This window comes from Magnolia sinica, chromosome 2 (assembly GCF_029962835.1).
Source record: "Magnolia sinica isolate HGM2019 chromosome 2, MsV1, whole genome shotgun sequence".
In the NCBI taxonomy this organism is placed as follows: Eukaryota; Viridiplantae; Streptophyta; class Magnoliopsida; order Magnoliales; family Magnoliaceae; genus Magnolia; species Magnolia sinica.
Window position 1 is genome coordinate 293,656 of NC_080574.1, and position 23,411 is coordinate 317,066.

Consider the following 23,411-nt stretch of genomic DNA (forward strand, 5'->3'; position numbering starts at 1 on the left):
GTTCAAACAATTTGATTTTGGTGTTATAAGCTAGCTACAGAGCTTTCTAGGACTTTTACTGTCTAATTTGAGCCAAGTTAATACTGTCTGCATGCATGAGAACCATCAAACAGTGTCTCAGTAGGTATCAAATGACCCTCCTACCTCATTTTTATGAGCTGAAAGAAGAACGATGGAGTTTTGTGATGTGGGTAATTTTTCTTTCACCGGACCAAGACCAGAAGAAAGGGTACCAGGCGTGGTGAGTAAACTGGTTTCCTGTCAATCTCTGATCTACATGGTTCACAATTCCAGTTAAACCAGTTTGCTAATTAGTTTCCAAATGGGCTTTCATATCTGGATTGGAACTTGGCCTGAACATGTAAAAGATGAGCCTCCCAAATGTTCCTACTGTAAATTAGGAATTGGCAAAAGGTGGGAGATAATAATGCTTTACCAATAGTCCCTACAAGAACAGATTCCTCCTCTGAAATGGTGGAAACGATTTCGATCCCTGATGCTGATTTCTCTATTGAAAGCCTTTGAAACAAACTTAACAGTGGAGTGGCAGTCAGTACAGATGCGAAGGTTCTTCACAATCTGGATAGGTATTCCTTCATCTGAGATGCTAATCAACCCAAAAGCTATTGCCAGTTTCTCACTGTGAAAATGGAGAAAGCTCTCCCTCTCTTCTTCCTCCACATCCAACAACACCTGTGATGTGTCAGGTATGTGGCCTGCCAATTTGGCTTGCTTCATGATCTCGTCTACCATCTTGTAGATGGCAGCAGCTTGCCCATGTGTTTGGTCCCCAGCCACGAAATCGTGGATGACACCATTAACTTCAATCCAGCTGCGACCAACTGGTTTTTTTACCCCCATCTGGACCATCCTCCCCCTCACTCTAGCAACATCATCCCACCTCTTAGCTGCTGCATACACGTTCGATAGGAGAACTAGGTAGCCCGCGGCTCGGTCTGGTTCTAGCTCTGTCAACTGGCCACCCACATGGCTTGCCAGCTCTACGTCCTTGTGAATCCTGCACCCACCAAGAAGGGCACCCCACACAACATCGTTGGGCTCAATGGGCATGGTGTCAATAAGCTTGTTTGCTTCGTCCAACAGACCCGCACGGCTCAGCAAATCAACCATGCACCCATAGTGCTCAATCCTAGGTGTGATGTGGCAGACTCGAATCATGTGATCGAAACAGCGACGGCCTTCATCAACCCAACCTGCATGGCTGCATGCGCATAGCACCCCGATGAAGGTGATTTCATCGGGCCTTACTCCCATGCTTTGCATTCGCTTGAATACACTGAGTGCATCCTCTCCGCGACCGTGCATAGCAAAGCCTGTGATCATAGTAGTCCAAGAGATGACACTTCGCTGAGGCATCTCTTCGAAGATCCTATGGGCTTCTTCGATGACGCCACATTTCGCATACATATGAATGAGTGCATTGTTCAGGGAAACAAGCCGTGGTTGTTTAAACCCCGGAACCTCATCTATGAAGGCGTGGATCCATCTTCCCGACTTCAAATCTCCGAATTCAGCGCATGCGGATAGTGCAGCAACCATGGCTACCTGGTCTGGTTCCACGCGGGCCTTCTGCATTTCATGGAAAAGTAAGAGGGCTTGCTTGCACCTCCCACTCTGAGCACAGCCAGCAATCACGGTTGTCCACGAGATGACATTCCTTTCAGGCATGTCATCAAACATCCTACGAGCGGCGTCTGCATCACCACATCTCAAATACCCAGCGATCATAGAATTCCATGTGGCAGTGTTGCGGAGTGGCATGTCGTCAAAGACGCGACGTGCATCGGCCACTGCATTGCCCTGACTGGTTGCGATGTACATGTTAATGAGATTAGTGAGCACGAAGATGCAGGAAGAGAAGCCGGTGGAGACAATGATCCCATGTAGCTGTTGGCCGTGTATTGAGAAAGAAGGTGTCGAACAGGAAGTGAGGAGGAAGGAGTAGGTGAAACTGTCGGGTTTTTGGGCATGGCTTGCTTTCATTTGATTGTAGAGTAGAAAGGAGTGGTGGGGCGTTGAGCTGCGGGCGAAGCCTCTGATCATATGGTTATATAAGACTGTGGTTGGGTTATGGATTTGGTGGAAAGCAACGTGTGCGTGGAGGAGATTTCCGGAGGAAATGCAGGAGGAAATGAGCTTGGAAAGGAGGAATTTCTTTTGGGAGAAGCCGTTAACGAGGATCTGGGCATGGATCTGACTCAGCTTCTTCCTACATTTGCAGCTCTCCAAGAGAGAGAATATATGCTGTTGTACACATCTCGAATTCAAAAGTTGGTCCATGACATATTTTGACGAGTTTGAACATAAGTTGCTTCCGTATATATAATAATAATAATAATAATAATAATGATCAGATACAAGATTTGATGTCTGGTAAAATTTTAAGTTTGAGTAATGCTCACACACAACTAGTTGGACATTTACATTTTCGTCCAACTAGCTGTGCATTTAATGAAAACTTTCTTCTTCTTAATTAATGTAAATGCTTTCATTGCCTACTAATTTCATTTTAGCATAGAAAAGTGGCCACGGCTTGGGTGGGCTATCATGGTGTTAATGTAAAATCAACCCCGTTCATCACAAATGTCACTCCATTTTAAAGGAAGTTCTCAAAATTTATCTCCATCCCTAGTTCAAGAGGACCACACTATTGGAATCAGTGTACATGGAAAGGTTCACCATCCAAACAGTTTCCCCTAGTGTGGCTCACATGAATGATATATAAATCTGAATTTTGGGACCTAGGCTTACTTTTGGTTTAACATCTAATGGTTGGAATAGATTTCAAAGTTTTGTCGTGATTGGCCCTGTAAAAATCAAGGGTGGATGTCTCTCTCCTAATTATTCTCATTGGTGTGGCCCATTTGAATCGCTGGTTAGCCTGATTTATTGATACTAGGCCTATTACTTGATTATACATCTAATGGTCTGAGTGGATCTTGCATACATATTAAGTATATCCATAAAAAAAAAAATAGGAGTGAAAGTCCTATATGTTCCCAAAACACTAAAATAGTACACGTATTTTAAGGTCCGAAGTTAATGCTCATGAGTCATAACGCTTCCGGTTGTCAATTAGCTACTGAACCTGAAGTGATGTCACACGTTATTTGGGGCCATCGTGATGTATGTGTTGTATCCACACACTGTTTATACATTTGGAGAGATCATTTTAAGGCATGAGTCAAAGAATGATGTAGATCCAAAGCTCAAGTAAACCTCACCACATCAAACCGTGGGGAGAATGACAATCACCGTTGACACCTTCATAGGGCCTACTATGGTTTCTATTTGATATCCAACCTTTTTATAAGTTCGACATGGAATAAGGGAAAACACAAATATTAGCTTGATCGAAAACTTATGTGGCCTCAAGATGTTTTAAGGGTAGGCATTGAATCCCCACTGTTTTCTGTGGTGGGATCCATTTAAGCTTTGGATCTGCTTAATTCCTTGTCTCAAGTTATAAAGTGATCTTTCTAAATGAATGGACGGTGTGGATGCAATACATTCATCATGGTGGGGCCTACAGAATGGGACATCACTTCAGTAGCGAGACTCGCTGAGTTCCGTGGCGAATCAGCTAGCGTCAATGCCGGCGGAGAAGGGAAACGGATCGACTACTCCCCTGCCAGCCAGTGGTCGGTGCTCTGTGGGCCATACCATGATGTATGTGTTTCATACATTCCGTATGTCTACTTTTTCAGATTATTTTATGGTATAATATCAAAAATGAGGTATATCCCTATCTCAAGGGGACCACATTACATGAAACAGTGATGAGTTAACGTTGACCATTAAAAAATTTTGGGGGCAATAAAAATTTTGGATCAAGATGATATTTGTTTTTTCCCTTCATCTAGGTCTGTATGAGCTAATCAACATATTGGATGTCAAATAAACAGTACAGTGGACCTTAGGAGGATTTAAATGGTGGATATCCAATGACTATTGCTTCCTGTGATGTGGTCCACCTGAGATTTATATCCCTCTCATTTTTGGTGTAAAGCCCCAAAATTATCAATAAAAACGGATGAACAGAATGGATGAAACACATACATAATGGTGGGACCCACAGAGCACTGACCCCGTGGCTAAACGAGAGCATTAAATAAGGAAAAAGAGGTTAAACGAGGAGATAGAAAAGAGGAGGCCAAGTGTTTACAAAGAAAATAATAAGGTATACGCATATGATATATTTGAGTGATGCACCACATATCTTGCAAATCTGATCTGTTAATTGAGTAGGGTCCATTGTAAGTATATGAGAAAAAATATATATATATTTTTATCAATAGTACGATATACTCTATAAGAAAGGTAAACTATTAGAAATCTACTCCAATAGTTTAGATTCAAGTTACATGTGTAGCTCTAGTGGTAATGAAAATTTACTAAATTTTAGTGCATAAAATTTTATTAGCATGCTCTATTTAATAAACGGGTTGGATCTTTGATACATAATTCTCAACATACTTATGTAAAACTCATTACATGTGGATGAAAATAGAAAATTTGACATTTAATCCATAATTTGATCAATTTAAATGGTCCAACTAGTGTGAGCATTTCTCTCTAAGTTTAAATACATGCAATTTTCAGGTAGATCCATTGCATGGGCCTTCGTAGAAGTATAAAAGAGGAACAAAAGAGTGGCTGGATCAAGGTCTTTGAGAAGAGAGTAAAAGTCTTCGGGAAAGAGATAACAGTCAAATATTAAGATTTTTCTCCGTATTTCACGTACCTTAAATGGTAGATGGTACCTTTATTTATAGGAAACTCTGGATATCATTTGGGTTGAATTTTTTCCTGATTTCATGGCTATAGGAAACTCAGGATGGCACCTTTATTTATAGGAAACTCGGGATTTTTGTGAGATGAGAGATTTCCTAACTCATGCTTTATCGGCTTATGTCATTTCAGCAGAGTTGGTCTATTCTATAAGTTGACTTATCGTTTTGTCCATTTTTTTCCCCAAATACTTTATATGATAATTTATATGCTTTAACTTGTGAAATATTCATGCAAAGTATTCATAGTGTATTAGGTGGGTATTCGCACCTCATTAGGAGCTCTCTAGCTCCATGGGTCAATGGTAGATAAATTCACTTTCAACACTGAGATCTTGAGATCAAGTGCTCATGCTTATGCAGTACCCGTTGATTCCAGGTGCAATTAGGAAGTTTTTAATGACAGATTTCTATCCTTCTTTTTCTTCCATCCTAAGGCTGTCTTTTTCAATACAGGATAGCGTCAAAAGAAGCACATGATGAATAAATTGAAAATGGACCGCACATGATGAATGTATATCAACCGTTTATATCTTTTTAGTTGCAAAGACTTTATTTAATATGAAACATCCTTCGTGTAATGCTTTAAAAAGCCGTAATATGTCTTTACAGTCAAATGCCTGTAGCCAAACAGCCAATGTCGTCCGATTACAAGTAATCATATAAAAATTTGGTGGGCCCAACAAATAATCAGGACCCTTCATATGGTAATTGGTATCGTAGAAATAGAACGAACGAAATGTATGGTGGATGCATGGGAAGAAAATGCCCAAAACTCCTCTCTTCCTCATTAAAGAAGATTGGCGGTACTCTTTCCACTGCAACTCCCTTCTCTTTATCAAGATCAAGATATTCATCATCATCATCATCATCTCCACAGCTCCATTCCACAATCATCCATGCCTTTGCCACTTCTAAACGCTACGGCAAGGCCATCTCTTTCACCAAGCACCTCATCCAATCTCTTCAAAAACCCTCCTCTATTTTTAATGCTCTCGCTCTCTCCAAATCCTCTCCTGCTGTCCTTGACGTCTTCATCATCGCCTTCTCCCAATTGGATCTCGTTGATGAAGCCTCTTGGCTATATCACAAGCTCAAGGCTTTACCCGTCGCCAACGCCTGCAATTCCCTCCTCCACGCATCCCTCAAGATGGCCAGACTCGATACCGTCTGGAAGCTGTATGAGGATATGCTCTTCCGCGGCCTCGTCCCCACTGTCGTCACCTATAACATTCTTATCAATGCTTGCTGTTACCAAGGCCACCAAACCAAAGCTCTTTCCTTGTTCGGCCAGATGGTCAGCAAGGGGATTGATCCAACGGTTGTTACTTATACCACCATTATCTCTGGCCTGTGCAAGGAGGGTAACCTTTCACAAGCAGTCCGCATGTTTAGAACGATGGGCCAATCGGGTGTGCTTCCCAACGTCTACACTTACAATGCTCTCATGGATGGTCACTGTAAAGCGGTTAGTGCTAACCAAGCACTTGGACTGTATGAAGAAATGCTCAGAAATGGTTTGCAGCCAAATGTCGTTACCTTTAGTACATTGATTGACGGTTTCTGCAAGGAAGGGGAATTGAGCAGAGCGAGAAAGCTTTTTGTTGGTATGTTAAAGCAAGGTTTTCTTCCAAATGTCTTCGTTTATAACTGTCTGCTTGATGGTCACTGTAAGGCGGGCAATATGCGGGAAGCTGTTGGTCTCTATTCTGAGATGACCAAGGTGAATATCTCGCCTGATGTCTTCACATACAGCATACTGATAAAGGGTCTCTGCAATGAGGGTAGAGTGGTGGAAGGGACCGATTTATTCCGAAAAATGCAGCAAGATGGAATTCAAGCTAATTCAGTCACTTATAATACACTGATCGATGGGTACTGTAAACAAGAAAATATAGAGGCAGCTTTGGAAGTGTGCTCATGGATGGTCAATAAGGGTATAGAACCTAACGTCATCACCTTTTCTTCGTTAATAGATGGGTACTGCAAGGAGGGGATGATGGAGTTTGCCATGGGATTATATTCAGAAATGGTGGTAAAAGGTCTCAAACCCGACATTGTTGCCTATACAGCACTGATTGATGGGCACTCAAAAGATGGCAACCTGAAAGAGGCATTTAGGTTGCACAAGGAAATGGAGGATATGGGCCTTACTCCAAACAATTTTGCACTCAGTTGCCTGGTTGATGGATTGTGCAAGGATGGGCGAATTAATGATGCGGTCAAACTCTTCATGGAGAAAACAGGGGCTGGTTTTGGTGGAACTATACACAGAAAAGAATTTGCAACTGATGCTCTGGCTGAAAGTAGCTGCTGTTCACCAAATCGAGTAACATATACAGCTCTAATTCATGGTCTCTGTAGAGATGGATGGATTATTAAAGCCAGTAAGTTTTTCTGGGACATGATAGATTCGGGTTTGATACCAGATGTTCTTACTTACACTGTCCTTATGTGGGGGCAATGCCAGTCAGGGCACCTGCTGAATGCTATGATGCTGCATGCGGACATGCTGAAAATGGGTATAATGCCCAATGCTGTTACATATCATGTATTGGCTAGTGGTTATCGGGAGAATGGTGACATCCAATCAGCTCTCAGGTGTCCCTTGGACTATCATGATCTTGAATCACATTTTGGGTGCTCATAACATGAGCTCGTGGTTAATATCCTACAATTTACAATTCAGGTTCTATAATCTGATTCATTTATCATGGAAATCGAACTAGGATTCAGTTTAATCTTTGTTTGATAGGCATCCCACAAGATTTGTACAATTTACTTCACTAAAAGAAGGGATCGTGACGGGGTTTTAGTTTTTATTTTTATTTTTTACATGGTCTCGAACAGTTAATGGTATGATTTATCATATGAATTTGAGGGTGAGGGAATGTAACAGCAGGCAATATACTGAGATCGTTCTTTCCAATGTCTGATCAGTCTATGTGTGCATTAGTACTACATGGGTGTCATGGAACGTTTTATATTGACTAGAACTTTCATGTGAAACGTTATTGATTGCTACTTAGGTTTTCAACTACTTGTTTTTTCATACTTCTATACATATTTCCTTCTTTTTTGCTTTTAGAAGTATTTTGGGACATCCTTACGATTTATGATCTGATTTTTTACTATTTGATTAGATTCAGCCCTTCTTACGAATTTATGGTGTTATTCAACTTGAGGAAATGGACTAGATTTGTTATGCAACATTAGCCTCTTGAAGGCTGTTACTCATTTCAGTGGAGAGAGTATTGAGTGTTTGTATCCTTCGGTAGATCAATCAAGGCAGGATGAGTTTGAAGAGGAGTTGGTTGAATGCTTCTACACAATAATTTAAACACTTGCTGTTTTCACTGAAACAAGCTGAGAGAAGCACTATAAATGAGCAGGCCTTAAGATGTTGATGTCATACTTTGCTATCCCTTAGAGACCAAGTTAGAGATTAGTTTAAGGTAGCCAGTGAGCTTTCGTGATCTTGTAAGGCGTTCAGGAAGCCGCGTAGAAAGATACTTCTCGGTATTTATTATTATTATTATTTTTTTTAATTTTTATACTGGTGTCCATAGAATTGGAAGATGAGTCATGCTCCTATTAAATACCGATGAGCTTTCCCATAGTTATGAGGATTGGAGGCATCGCCACCATACAAAGCTTCCCATAAATGTCTCTGCACCTAAAAGAGCAACCACATGCATTCTTGGAGGATGAAACACTGTTGAATTTCTTATTTCCAAATTGAGAAATTATCCAACAACAGTACCCTTTTTTTTTTCTTTTTTTTTTGTGTGTTATGACCCACACGGATCATGAAAGTGCTACACCACTTTGCTGCTCTTCTTGTGACGGGGACCAAGCTACTTGCAAGGGCCCCACGCCAAGCCCACCTTCACTGTCATAGCAGACAACGAAAGCTTAATACCACCCTCAATGGGTATATCCAATCCAATTCCCCCAGCAGAGCCCTCGTACTCCTTCAGCGTCTGCAGAGAAAAGGCAGCTCTCCCATTGACAGCTTCACACTCCTCCTCATGCTCAAGGCATGCGCCAAAACGTCCTCTGCAATTGAAGGAAAACAGATCCATGCACTCATTGTGAACCTCGGCTTTGAACCCATCATCTTTATTCAGACAGCCCTCATAAGCATGTACTCAGCAACAGGGAGTCTCGAAGACGCACATCACGTATTCAACGAAATCTTCACAAGAAATGTTGTCTGCTGGAGTGCCTTGATTTCTGCATATGTTGACAATGGAAGGCCCAACAAGGCTCTCGAGCTCTTCAGAGAGATGCAAATGGAAAATGTAGAACCAGACGGGGTAACTATAACCATTGCCCTCTCTGCCTGTGCAGATCTGGGGGCGCTAGACATGGGAGAATGGATTCACGGATACATTGGTCGTAAGGAAGGATTCAAAGCAGATCTCTATCTGAAGAATGCTCTCATAAACATGTATGCAAAATGTGGAGACATCAAAACTGCTCGGCGATTGTTTGATAAGGCAAACCAAAGGGATGTAATGACTTGGACGTCAATGATTGTGGGCCATGCTGTGCATGGACAAGCAGCGGAAGCTCTAAAACTCTTTGCTGAAATGAAAGATAAAGCAAATGCAATCGAGAACAACAAAAACAATGATTATCACCGTTATAATGATGGTATGGTTGATTTTGTCATCCCTAATGAGGTCACATTCATTGGAGTTTTGATGGCATGCAGCCATGGAGGTTTGGTGGAAGAAGGGTTGCAGCATTTGGAAAGCATGAGCAAGGATTACCATTTGAAGCCCCGGATCTGCCACTATGGGTGCATGGTGGATCTATTCTGCCGAGCTGGACTTGTAAAAGAGGCATACACCTTCACCAGAAACATGCCAATGCGGCCTAATGCAGTAGTATGGCGCACCTTGCTCAGTGCCTGTAGCCTTCGTGGTAACGTTGAGCTCGGAGCTCACATAAAGCGTCGGCTGCTTGAGCTGGAGCCTGATTTTGCCGGTGATTGTGTCACCATCTCCAACATGTATGCCACTGCAGGCCTGTGGCTGGAGAAGTCAATTGCAAGGAAACAGATAAAGCGACGGAGAGATCCAGGTTGCAGTTCGATTGAGGTAGAGAGCAGAGTCCATGAATTTGTTGCTGCAGACAGGAAACACCCTCTGAAGAGAGAGATATACAGTGTTCTTGAGGGACTGGTTAGGAACTTGAGGGCTTCCGGGTATGCTCCAAACAGTTCAAATTTGGCTGATGATGAGATAGCCGAGGAATGAATCATCATCATTATCCCAGCCTTATCCCAACTAATTTGGGTTCGGCTACATGAATCCTGTTCCACCTCTCCACTCTCTCAAGGGCCATAACTTCAGTTAGACCATTGCCCATTCCACCACCTCAGTTTATTTGAGGAATGACCGAATGAATGAGTTGAGAATATAAAGCAGAAGTTTGATGACAAAACTTAAACCGATGTTTTACATGTAAAGCCATGTGGGGATGAGCACTCATGCTTCTTCTTCTTCTTCTTCTTCTTCTTCTTCTTGCTTCGAGAACAAGAAGACTTTATTAAGAAGATAGCAAAACTAAAGCTGGGATCAAATTCCGAATATAAAGGTCCTGATGTTCGATTTGGATAAAAATTGCCATATGTAAATTTATGTCTAAGCAGTGAGGGAACATCACATTGGACTTAATTTTGTTATATCATTTTTCATTATTCATCAAACCAGCAGTTCACAATTTCAGGTCTTACTTCTAGAAGGTGTAGGCACTAACTCAACTCCATAGCCGAGTAACATTAGACCAAAATGTAGCTAACCTATCTACCTGCTCATGTATTTTTCTCTAAAGACTGGTTATATTGAGTAGATATCATCATTTGATGAAGAATTACATTAAAGTAGCTTCTTCCTTTCAAACATGCTCAAATGCTATGGTTGCAACCTTCCCACAAACAGATGGGAAGATCAGCCAATAATCAGAGTTGGTCCACTGCTGTGGCTGCTAAGAGAGAGGAGAGGAACCTAGGTAAAGCACGGGTGCCCCTCAAATTGTCTTCTCCTGATCCGGTGGTACTAATTGGCTCATTTTAGGTGGCTATCCATATGGACCGTTGTCTTTTTGGAGGATGACTTTTGGCGTAGGGCAGGTCACACGTTTGTTGGTGCAATCCAGACCAGGCGCGGATTAAGTGAGTCCCTGACTGTAGGGCCCACCTTATCAGTATCTGTTATATATCCACTCCGTCCATCAGTTATACCAGTTCATTTTAGGGCATGGTTCCAAAAATGAAGCAGATCCAAATCTCAACTGGACCACACTGCAGAAAAAAATGGTCATTGAACGTCCTCCATTAAAGAATTCCTAGGTCCCACCGTAATGTTTATTTTCTATCCAACCTGTTGATAAGGTCACACAGACATGGATGAAGGAAAACAGAAATATCAGCCCGTTCCAAAACTTTTGTGGCCCACAAGAAGTTTTTAGTGGTCAATCACCAATTTTTCCTAGGGTGTGGTCCACTTGAATTTGGATTGCTTCATTTTTGGGACCATGGTCTACAATGATATGGACGAAGGTGGCAGGTATGTTCATTGCACCGACAAAGTTCTGCGTAGGGACACGTAGCATTCGTGTATGAGACCTGAACAAAAGCAAATTGCAAATGGAGAAAACTCCGTGGGGCTTTTTCCATCTCGTTGCAGGACATGAGCCTAAAATTGATGCATATTCACAGCGCAAGTGGGCCACACTACAGGACGGGTGGCCACAACGTGATCATAAGGTCACGCAGACATGGATGAAGGTAAAACACAAATATCAGCTTAATCCAAAACTTTTGGAATTTTCAACAGTAAGTATTCAATTCACACAGTTTCCTGTGTTATGGTCTACTTGGGCTTTGGATATGGTTAAATTATGGAGTTATGCCATAAATGAGCTGAATTAACATTGTAGATAAGACACATATATCATGGTGGGCCCACAGAGTTTACTAAGTGCACAATCCCGTTGGATGTGGTTTGGCTGGTGATGCTGCCACTAGTAAGGTAGCTAGTCGTCGGTGTTCTATAAGCCCCACCATGTATGTCTTTTATCCATCTCATCTATCATTTTATTTTTATTTTTCGGATCATTTTAAGGCCTAATCTAAAAAATAACGTAGATCTAAAACTCAAGTAGAGACACCACAAAAAATAGTAAGAATTGAATGTTCATTAAGTCATTCAGAAGGGGAGAAAAACAAATATCAACTCATCTAAAACTTTTGTTGCTGCAAAGAAGTTTTCAATAGTGGGCGTCCAATCAACACTGTTTCTAATGATGTTGTCCATTTGAAATTTGGGTCTACCTCATTTTTTGGATCATGTCATGACATGCTCTGAAAAATTGATAAACGGCATAGATGAAACACAAACATCATGGTGGACCCACCGGGCACCGAGCATCACTAGCCACTCCCGCGTCCAATACACTTCCGATTCCAACTACCTTTTTGGAACGGGACGTGGATTGGCTTGACCCTGCCATTAGACGGCTAAGTGGTTGGCGCTTTGCGCGCCCCACCATGATATATGTGTTAAATCCATGTCCTCCATTTATTTTTCCAAATCATTCTATTAAATGAATCCATAAATGAGTTACGTCTAAATCTCATGTGGACCATATTGTAAGGAAAACAGGAGATTTTTAATAGTGAATATCCAATCATTACTGTTTACTTGTGTTGTGGTCCACCCGATATTTAGATCTACCCCATTTTTGGGATAAGCCCTAAAATGATATGAGAAAAATGGACGGGACGGAGTGGATGAAACTTATACATCATGGTGGGGCCTGACTAGTAGTCGGTGCTATGTGGGCCCATTCATAAAGTATATGGTTCATCCACACCATTCATCTATTTTTCTAGATCATTTTATCATATGAGCCCAAAAATGAGTTAGTTCTAAATTTCAAGTAACAACGGAGATGGTGATTGTGCCCGTGCCCAAGCTCATGCACGAGCCCATACACATGCACAAGTCTCAGTATTCCATGGATTCACCAAGTAAATAGTAAGGTACTTAATGCCCTACTTATAAACTTAAAATTTTCTTCTCTCCTTTCTAACAGGGGACTATTCCTAAAACACCAAAAATCAAGTTTTAACAAACCTTGATTTTTTTATATATATATATATATATAAAAACATTTTCCCCAACAATCCTCCACTTGATTGAAAGTTATTTTTCAAATAAAAAACATCTATTAAACTAGACACAACTAATACGTATAAAGAAAGATATTTTTCGATTTAAATCTTTCCTTAGTGTAAATATCTCAAAGTTCTATCGAAGTTTCTGATAGCCGCAACTTTGAACTGGTTATTTCTACATAATAGAGTCGGAGAAGCCACACGTATATTCACTTTATGTTATTAGAGTTCCCACAAATCTTGCTTAGTACAATTAATGGTCGTGTGTTTATCCTATTTCATGAATGATCTTGAGAGAAACTCAAACTCTCATGAGAGACAACATTATCTCTACGTTTATATAGGTGAAATATTTTCAGTGTCTCCGTTACCATTAAGACACTTGCCTTTTTATATTGGATTTCATTAATAGTTCTACGACTCATCTCTCTATCTATAATGCACAACACTGTTTATTATGAATGAAGTTCTATATAATTTAGTGATGAAACTTTTCACATATCAATAACTTATTTTTACCCATTGAACCCGAACGTAAAGATTTTCTAATTTTGAGTTGGGTTTCTATCGCTGGTAGAGTTTTTGTGACTTTACCATTATAATGTAGTGACACAGCCGGTATAGGCTGCACACATACAAGGATTTCTAACAAAAGATCTCTTGGCCACTTAGCCTCTTTGTTAGTCGCAGTCAAGACTATAAATTCATACTCTATAGTCGAGTGAGTTGTGCAGGTTTGTTCTTGTATCCTCAAGACACAACTGTACATCTTAGGGTAAATACCACCCTATAGTGGAGTTGTTATCTCTTACACTCGATATCCAACTCGTATCGGTATGTTCTTCCAATACGGTAGGAAACTCTTAGTAAAATAACTCTAAATCTTTGATTGCTTTTAAGTAACCAAGAACTCTATTAATAGCATTTCATTGTTCCACACTAGGGTTGCTAGTAAACTTGGTAAGTTTACTCACAGCATATGTAACATCTGGTCTAGTGCATCGCATAATATACATTAGAAAGCCTATAACACTTACATATTTAAGTTGTGCAACTCCCTCTTCCATTATTCTCATTCAGCTTGATACTTGGATCAAGTGGGGTTTTTACCTCTTTTATTTTTAGATGGTTAAACTTATTTAGTATCATATCAATGTAATGAGATTGTCACAACGCATAACCCCCACTATGTTTTTTGAACTTTGACATCTAAGATGGTATTCACTTGTCCAATATCATTCATTTTCAATACGGAAGACAGAAACTTCTTTGTTCCAGTTACACTTTTCATTTTATTACTTATTATTAACATATCTTCAACATACAGATAAATAATAATTATATATTTACCACAAACTTTAGAATATATGGATTTATCAACTACATTATACATGAAATCATAAGATAGTATTTTTAAATCAAACTTCTCATGCCACTGTTTAGGTGTTTGTTTTTGTAAGACCCGTATCCTAGTTCGTACTGTTCTATCGAATCCCGCGATCCTTCCCGTCAAATTTCAGCAACCTGCGACCGATAATCAACGTTTGTGCACGACCCTAAATCGTATCCTATAGAATTGAGTCAGATTTATCCGAAACTTGTATCATTGCGATTGCTCCATCGCTGCGATTCCAACGCCGTGACTCACGCACCAATGCGATACCCTGGCCGGAAGATGTGGGCCGGCGTTTATTTCGAAGAAAACGCCGCGCGTTTGCAATCCCAAGAGAATCTCTACAACATGTCAAATCAATCCCATCAATCACCTCATATCAAGTACAAGAGCACCCATGCTTTCTTTTTTCACAAGTTAAGCAACCACTAAAGTCAACCAATCCATTACCTCACCTATCACTCACATCCATCACCCATCTCCCATCACTTCTCTCCTTACAACTCTCTCTCTCCCTCATTTTTCAAGCAACAAATCCCAAGCAAAAGATGTGCACACGTCCAAGGAATTCCAAGAGAAAAAGTGAGTTGTGTGGCTCACTTTTCCATCCCAAAATCCCCCATCCTAGCCATTCATTTCCCATCTTCCACCGTTAAAGTGAAGCACAAGGAGACCGGCGTTCCAACGGACCGAGAAGATCGAACGGTGGGTGCTTCTATAGGCTAGATTTTTCATGTTCTTATGATGGGCCAAGTGAGGCCTACTGATCAATGGTATGGATCTCACTTTGGACCCTAGGTGTGGCCGATGGCCCACCTTGATGCTCATGATCATTCCATGATGGGGTCATTCTCCATGGACCCCATCATGATGTTTATTTTCCTTGCATAAAAAGAGGTCATCTAGACCGTCCATTTTGGATGTAGAAGGGATCTCCACCGTTGATCCTTGATTTGATGGGTCCACGTGTAATGAGACTCACTTGATGTATGATTTCTTGCAAGGGAGGGCTCATAGTGGCGGAGCCCTCCATCACACGTGTCCCTCTTTCTCTCTTTCCCTCTCCCTCTTTTTTTATTTATTTTTGTGTGTGATGATATGGCTGTGTGGCCCATTTGGATAGACCCCACCATGAAGTATGTATTGAATCCAAGACATTTGTAGGTAAGGCTCACTTTATATGTATTGTATACACACTATCCATCATTTGGTGGCCCACCTCAGGAGAGCCCACCTTATATATATTTGTTGTGCCAAGCCTGGACGTGAACTGTAAAAAATAATAATAATAATAATAAATTAATTAATTAATGAGAGATTCTTTTTAGATTTTGGGGTGGGCCACTCATTCAAGCCCCACCCTGATGTATGTTTTTAATCCAAGCTTTCCATCCCTTTCTTCAGCCTGTTTTAGGCGTTGAGCCGAAAAATGAAGTCCATCCGATCTTCTATCGGGCCATAGTACATAAAATAGTAGTTTTTACCGTTGAAAAATCATCCTGTCATTTCTATACACCGAAAAATACCAGATATTGGGCTTGTTTTGCTTGTCTTAAGCTATGGGAACCAGCGGGCGGAGTGGATTTTCCTGATGCGGGCCCTATGTATGAAAATCTACAAAAAAAAATGCGTTTTCAAAATAAAAATAAAAATTTATAAGCAGGCAGCGCCTGCTGCAGCATCAGCAGCAGTACGCTGCTGCGTTTGGGTAGGCGGACGGCAGGGACCCACGGTCCCAGCCGTGGGCCCCACCATGATGTATGTTTGTTATCCAAGCCGTTGATTTTGTGGGCCCCTTCTTGAAGTGGGCCCCCTCCAAATCTCAGCTCCGTAGGGAATTCAGGTGGCCCACATCACAGGAAACAGTGTTGATTGTGTGTCTGCCATTGAAACCCATTTGAGGTTTTTCACAGAAGTCTTGGATCATATGAAATTTGCTTTTCCTTTCATCCAGGTAAGCGTGGCCTCCTCAACAGATTCGATGGGAAACAAACGTTATGGTGGGCCCCACATGGGACCCACAATGATGCAAGTGTTTTATTCATACCGTTCACAGGCAGTGGACGGTTGGAGCCCACAAGTGATGTATGTGTTTTAGTCACACCCTCCAGGCAGACGGTGGGACCCCCTTTATGTGTTTTGTTCAAACTGTCCCATGACAATGGGGTCCATCATGATGCGTCCAAACCTTCCAACCATTTTAAAGCTAATTTTTATGGCATGAGCTAAAGAATGGGGCAGATCTAAAGATCAAGTGGACCCCACCATTTTAAGTACCGGTCAATGACGCCTACCGCTCAAAAACCTCTAAGGGCCATAGTAGCTTCCCATTAAGTTAATATTTATTTCTCACTTCATTTGTCACTATGTTAATTTATAATTAGGTTGGATGGGAAACATATTTTTTGGTGGGCCTTAGGAATTTTAAATGGTGGAAATCATTATCACCACTTATTTTGTGTATGGCCCATTTGATATGCATAGGCCCAGTTGGGGCGGCCCATTTAATATAAATGGTCATGTTATTGGGCCCATCTTGATGTAATTATGGCCCGTTGTTGATGCCCACCTTGATATGTATGAGGCCGTTGTTGAGGCCCACCTTGTTATAAATGTAAAGCCCATATGATTAGGTCCACTTTGATGTACACAAGGCCCATGTTATGAGGCCCATTGTGATGTTTTCAAAGGCCCATGGGATATGGCCCATTGCAATGTACACAAGGCCCATTGATGCGGTCCACTTGATTTATATAAGGCCCATATGAAGCGGCCCATTTGATGTATCTGAAGCCTATGGGTCGAGGCCCAATGAAATGTATATAGGTCCATTGCAATGTGTGATTCCCTACGGTTTGTGTAATGATATTTTATGGTGGGTCATATCTTGGGAACAATGTTGGTTTGACGTCCACATTGTAAGTGCAATGTTGGTTAAATGTCCGCATTGTAACTCTCATTAAGGCCCATTGATAGGCCCATACTTGTTGATAATTCATCATTTTATAACATGCTTAGTACACTTCCATGATTCGTGCGCATATGCATCATATGTATACTTGATATGAGGAATGTTTGATCATAGTATAAGCCGTTGGGCTGAGACATTACGGGACTCCTTATGAGACGGAGTGCCCCCACATGAGTGCGTGGTACGTGCAGGATTGCTGCATGATTGTTCGGTATGACTCATGCATCTCGCATATGTGTGACTTGATCACTGCACACCCTAGCGACATCAGGGCCGTGGCCTCCACAGACACATCGTAGATGGTCGTATCGGATACCGGAAATATTGGCTCTAGCATTGTGGGCACTTAGGATGTCTTTGGGTGAAAATTCCAGAACCTTTTTGGTACCAAGAGATGCTCCAACGTCTAGACCGAGTGGATGCACGAGCGCCCTAGTGCTGAATACCAGTAGGCCGCGTCTCCCACTGTGTCGTGGTCAGTTGGAAGGGGGTGTGGCCTTATCCGCCCGAGTAAGGGGGCTATAAGCTAGGCTGAGTTTGACCAGCTCGCAAATAAGTCTGCTATCGACGAGCCAGGTAGGTATTGGCAGACTACTGGTCAGGTGGATAGTATGGTCTCTTCCACTTGCTTGACTATGCAGCTAGGGAGGAGGCAGTCAGTGTGAGGTGTATTAGACCCCGGCGATATCCAGAGAGGAACTGTACTGATATGTATACTTGATGAATACTAGCACGCTTGTTTTGCATCTCGCATATGACATTTGGCTACATAGGCCTCGCATCGCATGGTCTTGGTATGGCCGATAGCATTCATTTATTGCATCATATAGCTTTAGTACAGCTGATAGCATTCATGGACTTACCGCATATTTCTGCATTACTCTGATATTATACACTTGGCACTCGCCTTGCACACACTTTCACCGCCCTCTAAGCTTTCTATAAGCTTATGCACGATAGATGCGCGCAGGTGGCGTTAAGTTGCAGCAACGTTGAGCTTGGAGCATGTAGCCGAGCTTCTGGAGTTTCTGTTACTCTCATTATATTGTATTTCCTTTTCATACACATTGTACTTAAAGTTTTTGATATAGTGGATATGTGGTGATGTTGTTTTGTGACTTGGTTATGCTTGTGGTTATGCTCCATTAAAAAAAATAAAAAAATTCATACTGAAAATTCTCATTGTAGGATCCCAGGATTGGAACCTGGCGTATGGACGCTAGGAGCCGAGAATGGGGTACTACGGAGGCTATCGGCACCGGATTCAACAATCGAAAATTTTGTAAGCCCGATTTTCGAGTTTGGGGCGTGACAGTTTTAATCCATACAAAGATTTAATTTATTTACAAACTTTTTTTCATTTTTCAATAGAATGAACCCTTTCGGGTTGTTCCATATATATCTCCTCATTGAGGTCACCATTCAGGAAAACTGTCTTAACATCCATTTGGTAAATGTGAAGATGATGTATGGATGCTAGTGCAAATAAAATTTCAATAGATGTTATTCTAGCTGGTGGCGAATATGTGTTAAAATAATCTATTCCTTATTTTTGTCTAAACCTTTTAGATACTAATCTAGCTTTAAAGGTTTGGATAGTCTTATCAGTGTGATATTTCTTCCTAAATACCCACTTACACTCTATGAGTTTAGAACCTGAATGTAAGTTCACTAGTTCTCATGTTTGATTTAACACTATAGGTTTCATCTCATCGTTGATGGCTTCTTTCCAAAAAGTTGAGTCTCTAGAAGATATAGCCTTATTGAAGGTTTTAGGGTAATATTCTATAGTCATTACTATAGGTATATTCCTGATAACATTTTTTTATCACCTCTTACGAGATGAAAAAATATACGCTGAGAGTCTATCTATTCAGAGTTAGGATAGTGAGTTCTCAAAGAACTCAATGTTTCTGGATTCTATAATAGTGTTAAACTCTAGTTTTATAAGTTTATATAATTTGTTATTTTGTGCATACCCTACAAAGGCGCACTTGATAGCTTTGGGTTATAACTAATTCTTTTGGGATCAGGAGTCCTATAATAAGTGAAATACCTCCACACTTTAAGTACTGTAGGTTAGGTTTTTTATATTTTCATACCACATATGATGAAGTTTCTTTTCTTAGAAAGAAATCTATTTAGGATATGACTTGCTGCAAACAGTATTTCATCCCCATAGACTTAGTGACAACTTTACTTGTATTAACATTGAGTTGACCATCTCTACTAAGATCCTATTATTTTTTTTTTGTTACACCATTTTGTTGTGGTGTGTATAGTGTGATGCACTTGTGTATTAATCTATGCTTTTCACATAAGTTGAAGAATTCATTCGAGAAGTATTCTTACCCTCCGTCACTGCGGAGAATTTTTATTTTCTTATGTACTTAATTTTTTACTTTCGCTTTACATACTTTGAATATATTTAACGCTTAATCTTTACTCTTTAATATGTATACATACATATATCTATAACAATCGTCAATAAAGATTATAAAGTACCTTATGCCTTAACGAGTAAGAATGTCGTTCAACTCATAGATATCAGTATGCACAAGATCTAATACTTGCAATGATCTCTCATGAAATCGAACTCAGTTTTTCAAAGTGCCTTGATGAAGTTATGCTTGTCCAATCTAACAATCTTCTGGACCCTTCTAGTGCGTTTAAGTCTCCACGAGCATGACCGAAACCAATGAATGGCTAGGCCAAATGGTTCGCTCATGTCAAAGCATGTCATGGTGACACATAGAGGTAAGCATGAATATATACATGCATCAAACTCTCCCTACATGAATATCCAGCCAATTCCTTCCTCCTTACAGTAGCGTTAGCTTTTTGGAGTCGGTTAACTAATATATTCCACTTTGGATGCAGCCCCGTAGGTCTAACAATCATGGATGTATGTGCATCCACTCACCTTCTGCCCTTTGAGGAGCCTATGTAATATTGTTGATGCTCTGAAAATTGATTATAATGTACCCCGATTGCTTGAGCTGAAGAATTCAACTTTGGCCTAAAAAACTTACGTAACTTAGGGAATTTTATTAAAAACAGGTATTTAGGCCAAATCCTAATAGTGTATGGTATTGGTACAAAATGGTCTCAATGCCTAGTCGCTATCTCAAAGACAAGTAGTGTGTGTGTGTGTGTGTGTGTGTGTGTGTGTGTGTGTGTGTGTGTGTGTGTGTATTTGGATAGAACACTCAAGTATTATCTAACCACCCTCTCTCTAGTTGTGCTCTTACATGAAAGAGAGAAAATGTATCAAAACTTAGTACCTGTGTAAGCACCCCACCCAAGATGGTACAACTAATTTATATGCCTCTAAACATTGAAATCCATCCCAAAATCAAAGCCAAGTCTAGCCCAAACCCATGCCCATTTAGCCTTAGGACCTTAATAACTTATGAGTGAGAAGCCCAAGGGGGTACTGGGTCTCACCATAGCTCTTGGAGAGATTTGAGCTCCATCCATGTGGCGGGTGGAACATCATAGGCTATTGCTCACCATGCAAATTGTCTCAAAATTTGAGATCCAATGAATTTGAGGATAGAGAATTGTAACACCCACCTCATCATAACACTCGGGCTGTAATGACCACTCTATCTTTAATTTTTCCCCAAATCACACATTTTACCATCATTCCAACCAATGGTAAGATGCCATGTGACACCCCCATGCTCTCAACCAGGCACAACCCTCCTAACCCTCTTTAGCTTCTAAACGTCACAAAAATCACTAAAATGTAACCCTCAACACCTATAAATATCCTATCCCCTTCATTTACACCCATCATCCAGTCTTAAAAGAGACGGAGAGAAGGAGAGAAAGTTGTCCCATCCATCCACCAAGGAGAGAAGGAGAGCACCAATAGAGAGCACTTTTAGCCCCTTGGCTAGCCTAACCACACCCAAATTCCAGTTGCCCAAGTCGTTTGGAGGCCGATCCACCCACACTCCAATCAATCCTTGCGATAACCTATCCACTCCATTCACCCAACTATAGATCGGTTTCATTCATCTCCACATTTTCATTTTGCATCATCATTTTCCTTCTAAACCCCTACTCTACTCTATTCGAGTGTATGCTTTTGCAGCTTGCTTAATTTTCAGACCCTGCCCATATATATATATATATATAAAGATTGACTGTGGCTTTTTCTTTTTTGCTGTCCCTCATTACGTAAGCAGGTTTTGTAGATCGCCCCTGCCGATCCCTCACTCTCACTCCTGAATTGGACATTGCAACCCTCATTGGTATCATCCCAACATTCTAAGCATTCACATCAACATATCGCTTCTCAAACTCTATACTATAATTGTTTCGAGTGTATGCTCTATGACTCGTTGATTCTTCAAATTTTGTCACACCATAAACTTGGATCAACCGGGGCCCTTTTTCTTTTCTTACCGTCTCTCTTCAGGTAAACGGGTCATTGTGGATCGCCTTTGACGATCTCCCACACCCACTCCCACTCTTGAGTTAGGCATTGTACCATTGCATTGCATATAATCAATTAGTACATAGTTAGACACTAAACTAATAAGATCCCTTGTAATTCATTGGGTTTGACGAAGTAAAGACCATACATTAGTACGAGTAAAGAAGGTGCCTAACACATTCATTCTCTGTCACCATGATCCCTTAGAATCCCATGTCACAAATCAATAGCCATTTAAAACACATGGAATGTAACGTCCGAGTTTTTTTTGCTATTTTAGATCTTTTTAAAAAACCCTTGATTTATTTTTTTTACCTTTAACTTATGTTGTCATCTATTGACCATTAACACTCAATGTTAGCCTATACGTGAGTGGTACCAGTAAAGAACCGCACAAATTCGATTAATCAAACATATAAAGCTAATGAATCCACTCAACCACTTAAGTTTCGAATTTAGCCTCGTGAAATATTCCCATAGGGCCCAAATCTAGCCGACCTATCACTGACTAATTAAGACAACCATAACTAAATTAAAGACATACTTAAAGCCGAGATAACTATGGGTTGGATCTTAATTAATAAATCAAATTAACCCGGTCACTCATTTAGCCTAAGAACCAATGATCTAGAGTGATCATGACCAAATAACCATTTTCGCTTATTTCGAATAGGCCACACTAAGAACTTAATTAATCCAAACCCTAACAACTGCACCCAAGAAATCTCCCTACCCAATTCATTCGAAAAATGCCCCGATTATCCGAACAAACTCTACACCGCTCGTTAGTGGGCTAGTAGTTCCGAAATTATAAAATAATGTCCGTCTCACTGGGCTTGACGTCCATCGCAAATGGTGGGCTTAAACAATGCCCCAAACTACACAACTTGGACCGTGAAAGTAGAGCTTGAAATACGCGACTCTCCGGGACTTGAAACCTGAAACTTAAGTGAGTTGGCCCGCCATTAAAATGGCGAAGTTGCGACTTTCCAACCATTGAATTGCAATCAAACTCGAGGCATGAGTTAATGATATTTTTCTCCTCATATCCGTATAACCGGAGCCCTAATTGAACATCGGTGACCGTTGTTTGCAAATTGGGCCCCTGCGATCAATTGACTCATCCATTTGTCACCAAACTTGGAACAACCTTCATCTAACCATGGGGCACCTGCCCCATGACACAGATGGGCCAGGGGGCCGTTGGGATGGCCCCAGGGACCAGAAATCTACCCACTAGGGGCATATATGTAAAAATAAGAGTTTATATGGCCATTTGGACAAATTTTCATACTATATAAGTCTCAAAATCTCTCTCCTTCACTCTCATACAAATTTTGCTGCAAGAAGGAGAGAGAGAGAGTGAGAGGAGAGAGGAGAGAGAGAGGGAGCTTCAAGGAGCTGGAATTTGGGGAATTTCCCTCTCCTACCACAATCCCGCATCGGATCTCACAACTCCGCCGCCGTAGAAGCGGCCTCGCCAGCAACCGGAAGGTATCCTTCCAACCCTTTTTCAGTTTTTAATGCATGAGGCCCCTTGCATGTATCCTAACATGCAAATCCTATTGGCACAAGGTTCCAACATTCCAATTCGCAGG

The 23,411-nt window shown here is 40.9% G+C and overlaps 3 protein-coding genes across 3 annotated transcripts; 2 read left to right on the forward strand and 1 right to left on the reverse strand.

Annotated features, from left to right (window-relative positions):
• Positions 1–254: 254 nt before the first annotated feature.
• LOC131230887 (pentatricopeptide repeat-containing protein At5g66520-like) lies at positions 255–2,371 on the reverse strand. Its single transcript, XM_058226913.1, has one exon. It carries the CDS (start codon positions 2,299–2,301, stop codon positions 433–435), a length of 1,869 nt encoding a protein of 622 aa, XP_058082896.1. The 5' UTR covers positions 2,302–2,371; the 3' UTR covers positions 255–432.
• A 2,972-nt stretch (positions 2,372–5,343) lies between these two features.
• LOC131230914 (pentatricopeptide repeat-containing protein At5g61400) lies at positions 5,344–7,848 on the forward strand. Its single transcript, XM_058226938.1, has one exon. It carries the CDS (start codon positions 5,551–5,553, stop codon positions 7,459–7,461), a length of 1,911 nt encoding a protein of 636 aa, XP_058082921.1. The 5' UTR covers positions 5,344–5,550; the 3' UTR covers positions 7,462–7,848.
• Positions 7,849–8,330: 482 nt separating this feature from the next.
• LOC131230923 (putative pentatricopeptide repeat-containing protein At1g74400) lies at positions 8,331–10,530 on the forward strand. The gene has a single exon (XM_058226950.1). It carries the CDS (start codon positions 8,621–8,623, stop codon positions 10,076–10,078), a length of 1,458 nt encoding a protein of 485 aa, XP_058082933.1. The 5' UTR covers positions 8,331–8,620; the 3' UTR covers positions 10,079–10,530.
• The last annotated feature ends 12,881 nt before the right edge of the window (positions 10,531–23,411 follow it).

What these genes read in the sequence shown, in the direction of transcription:
- LOC131230887 (XM_058226913.1), bottom strand. Translation starts at nt 2,301, where the DNA reads ATGGACCAACTTTTGAATTCGAGATGTGTACAACAGCATATATTCTCT.
- LOC131230914 (XM_058226938.1), top strand. Translation starts at nt 5,551, where the DNA reads ATGTATGGTGGATGCATGGGAAGAAAATGCCCAAAACTCCTCTCTTCC.
- LOC131230923 (XM_058226950.1), top strand. Translation starts at nt 8,621, where the DNA reads ATGAAAGTGCTACACCACTTTGCTGCTCTTCTTGTGACGGGGACCAAG.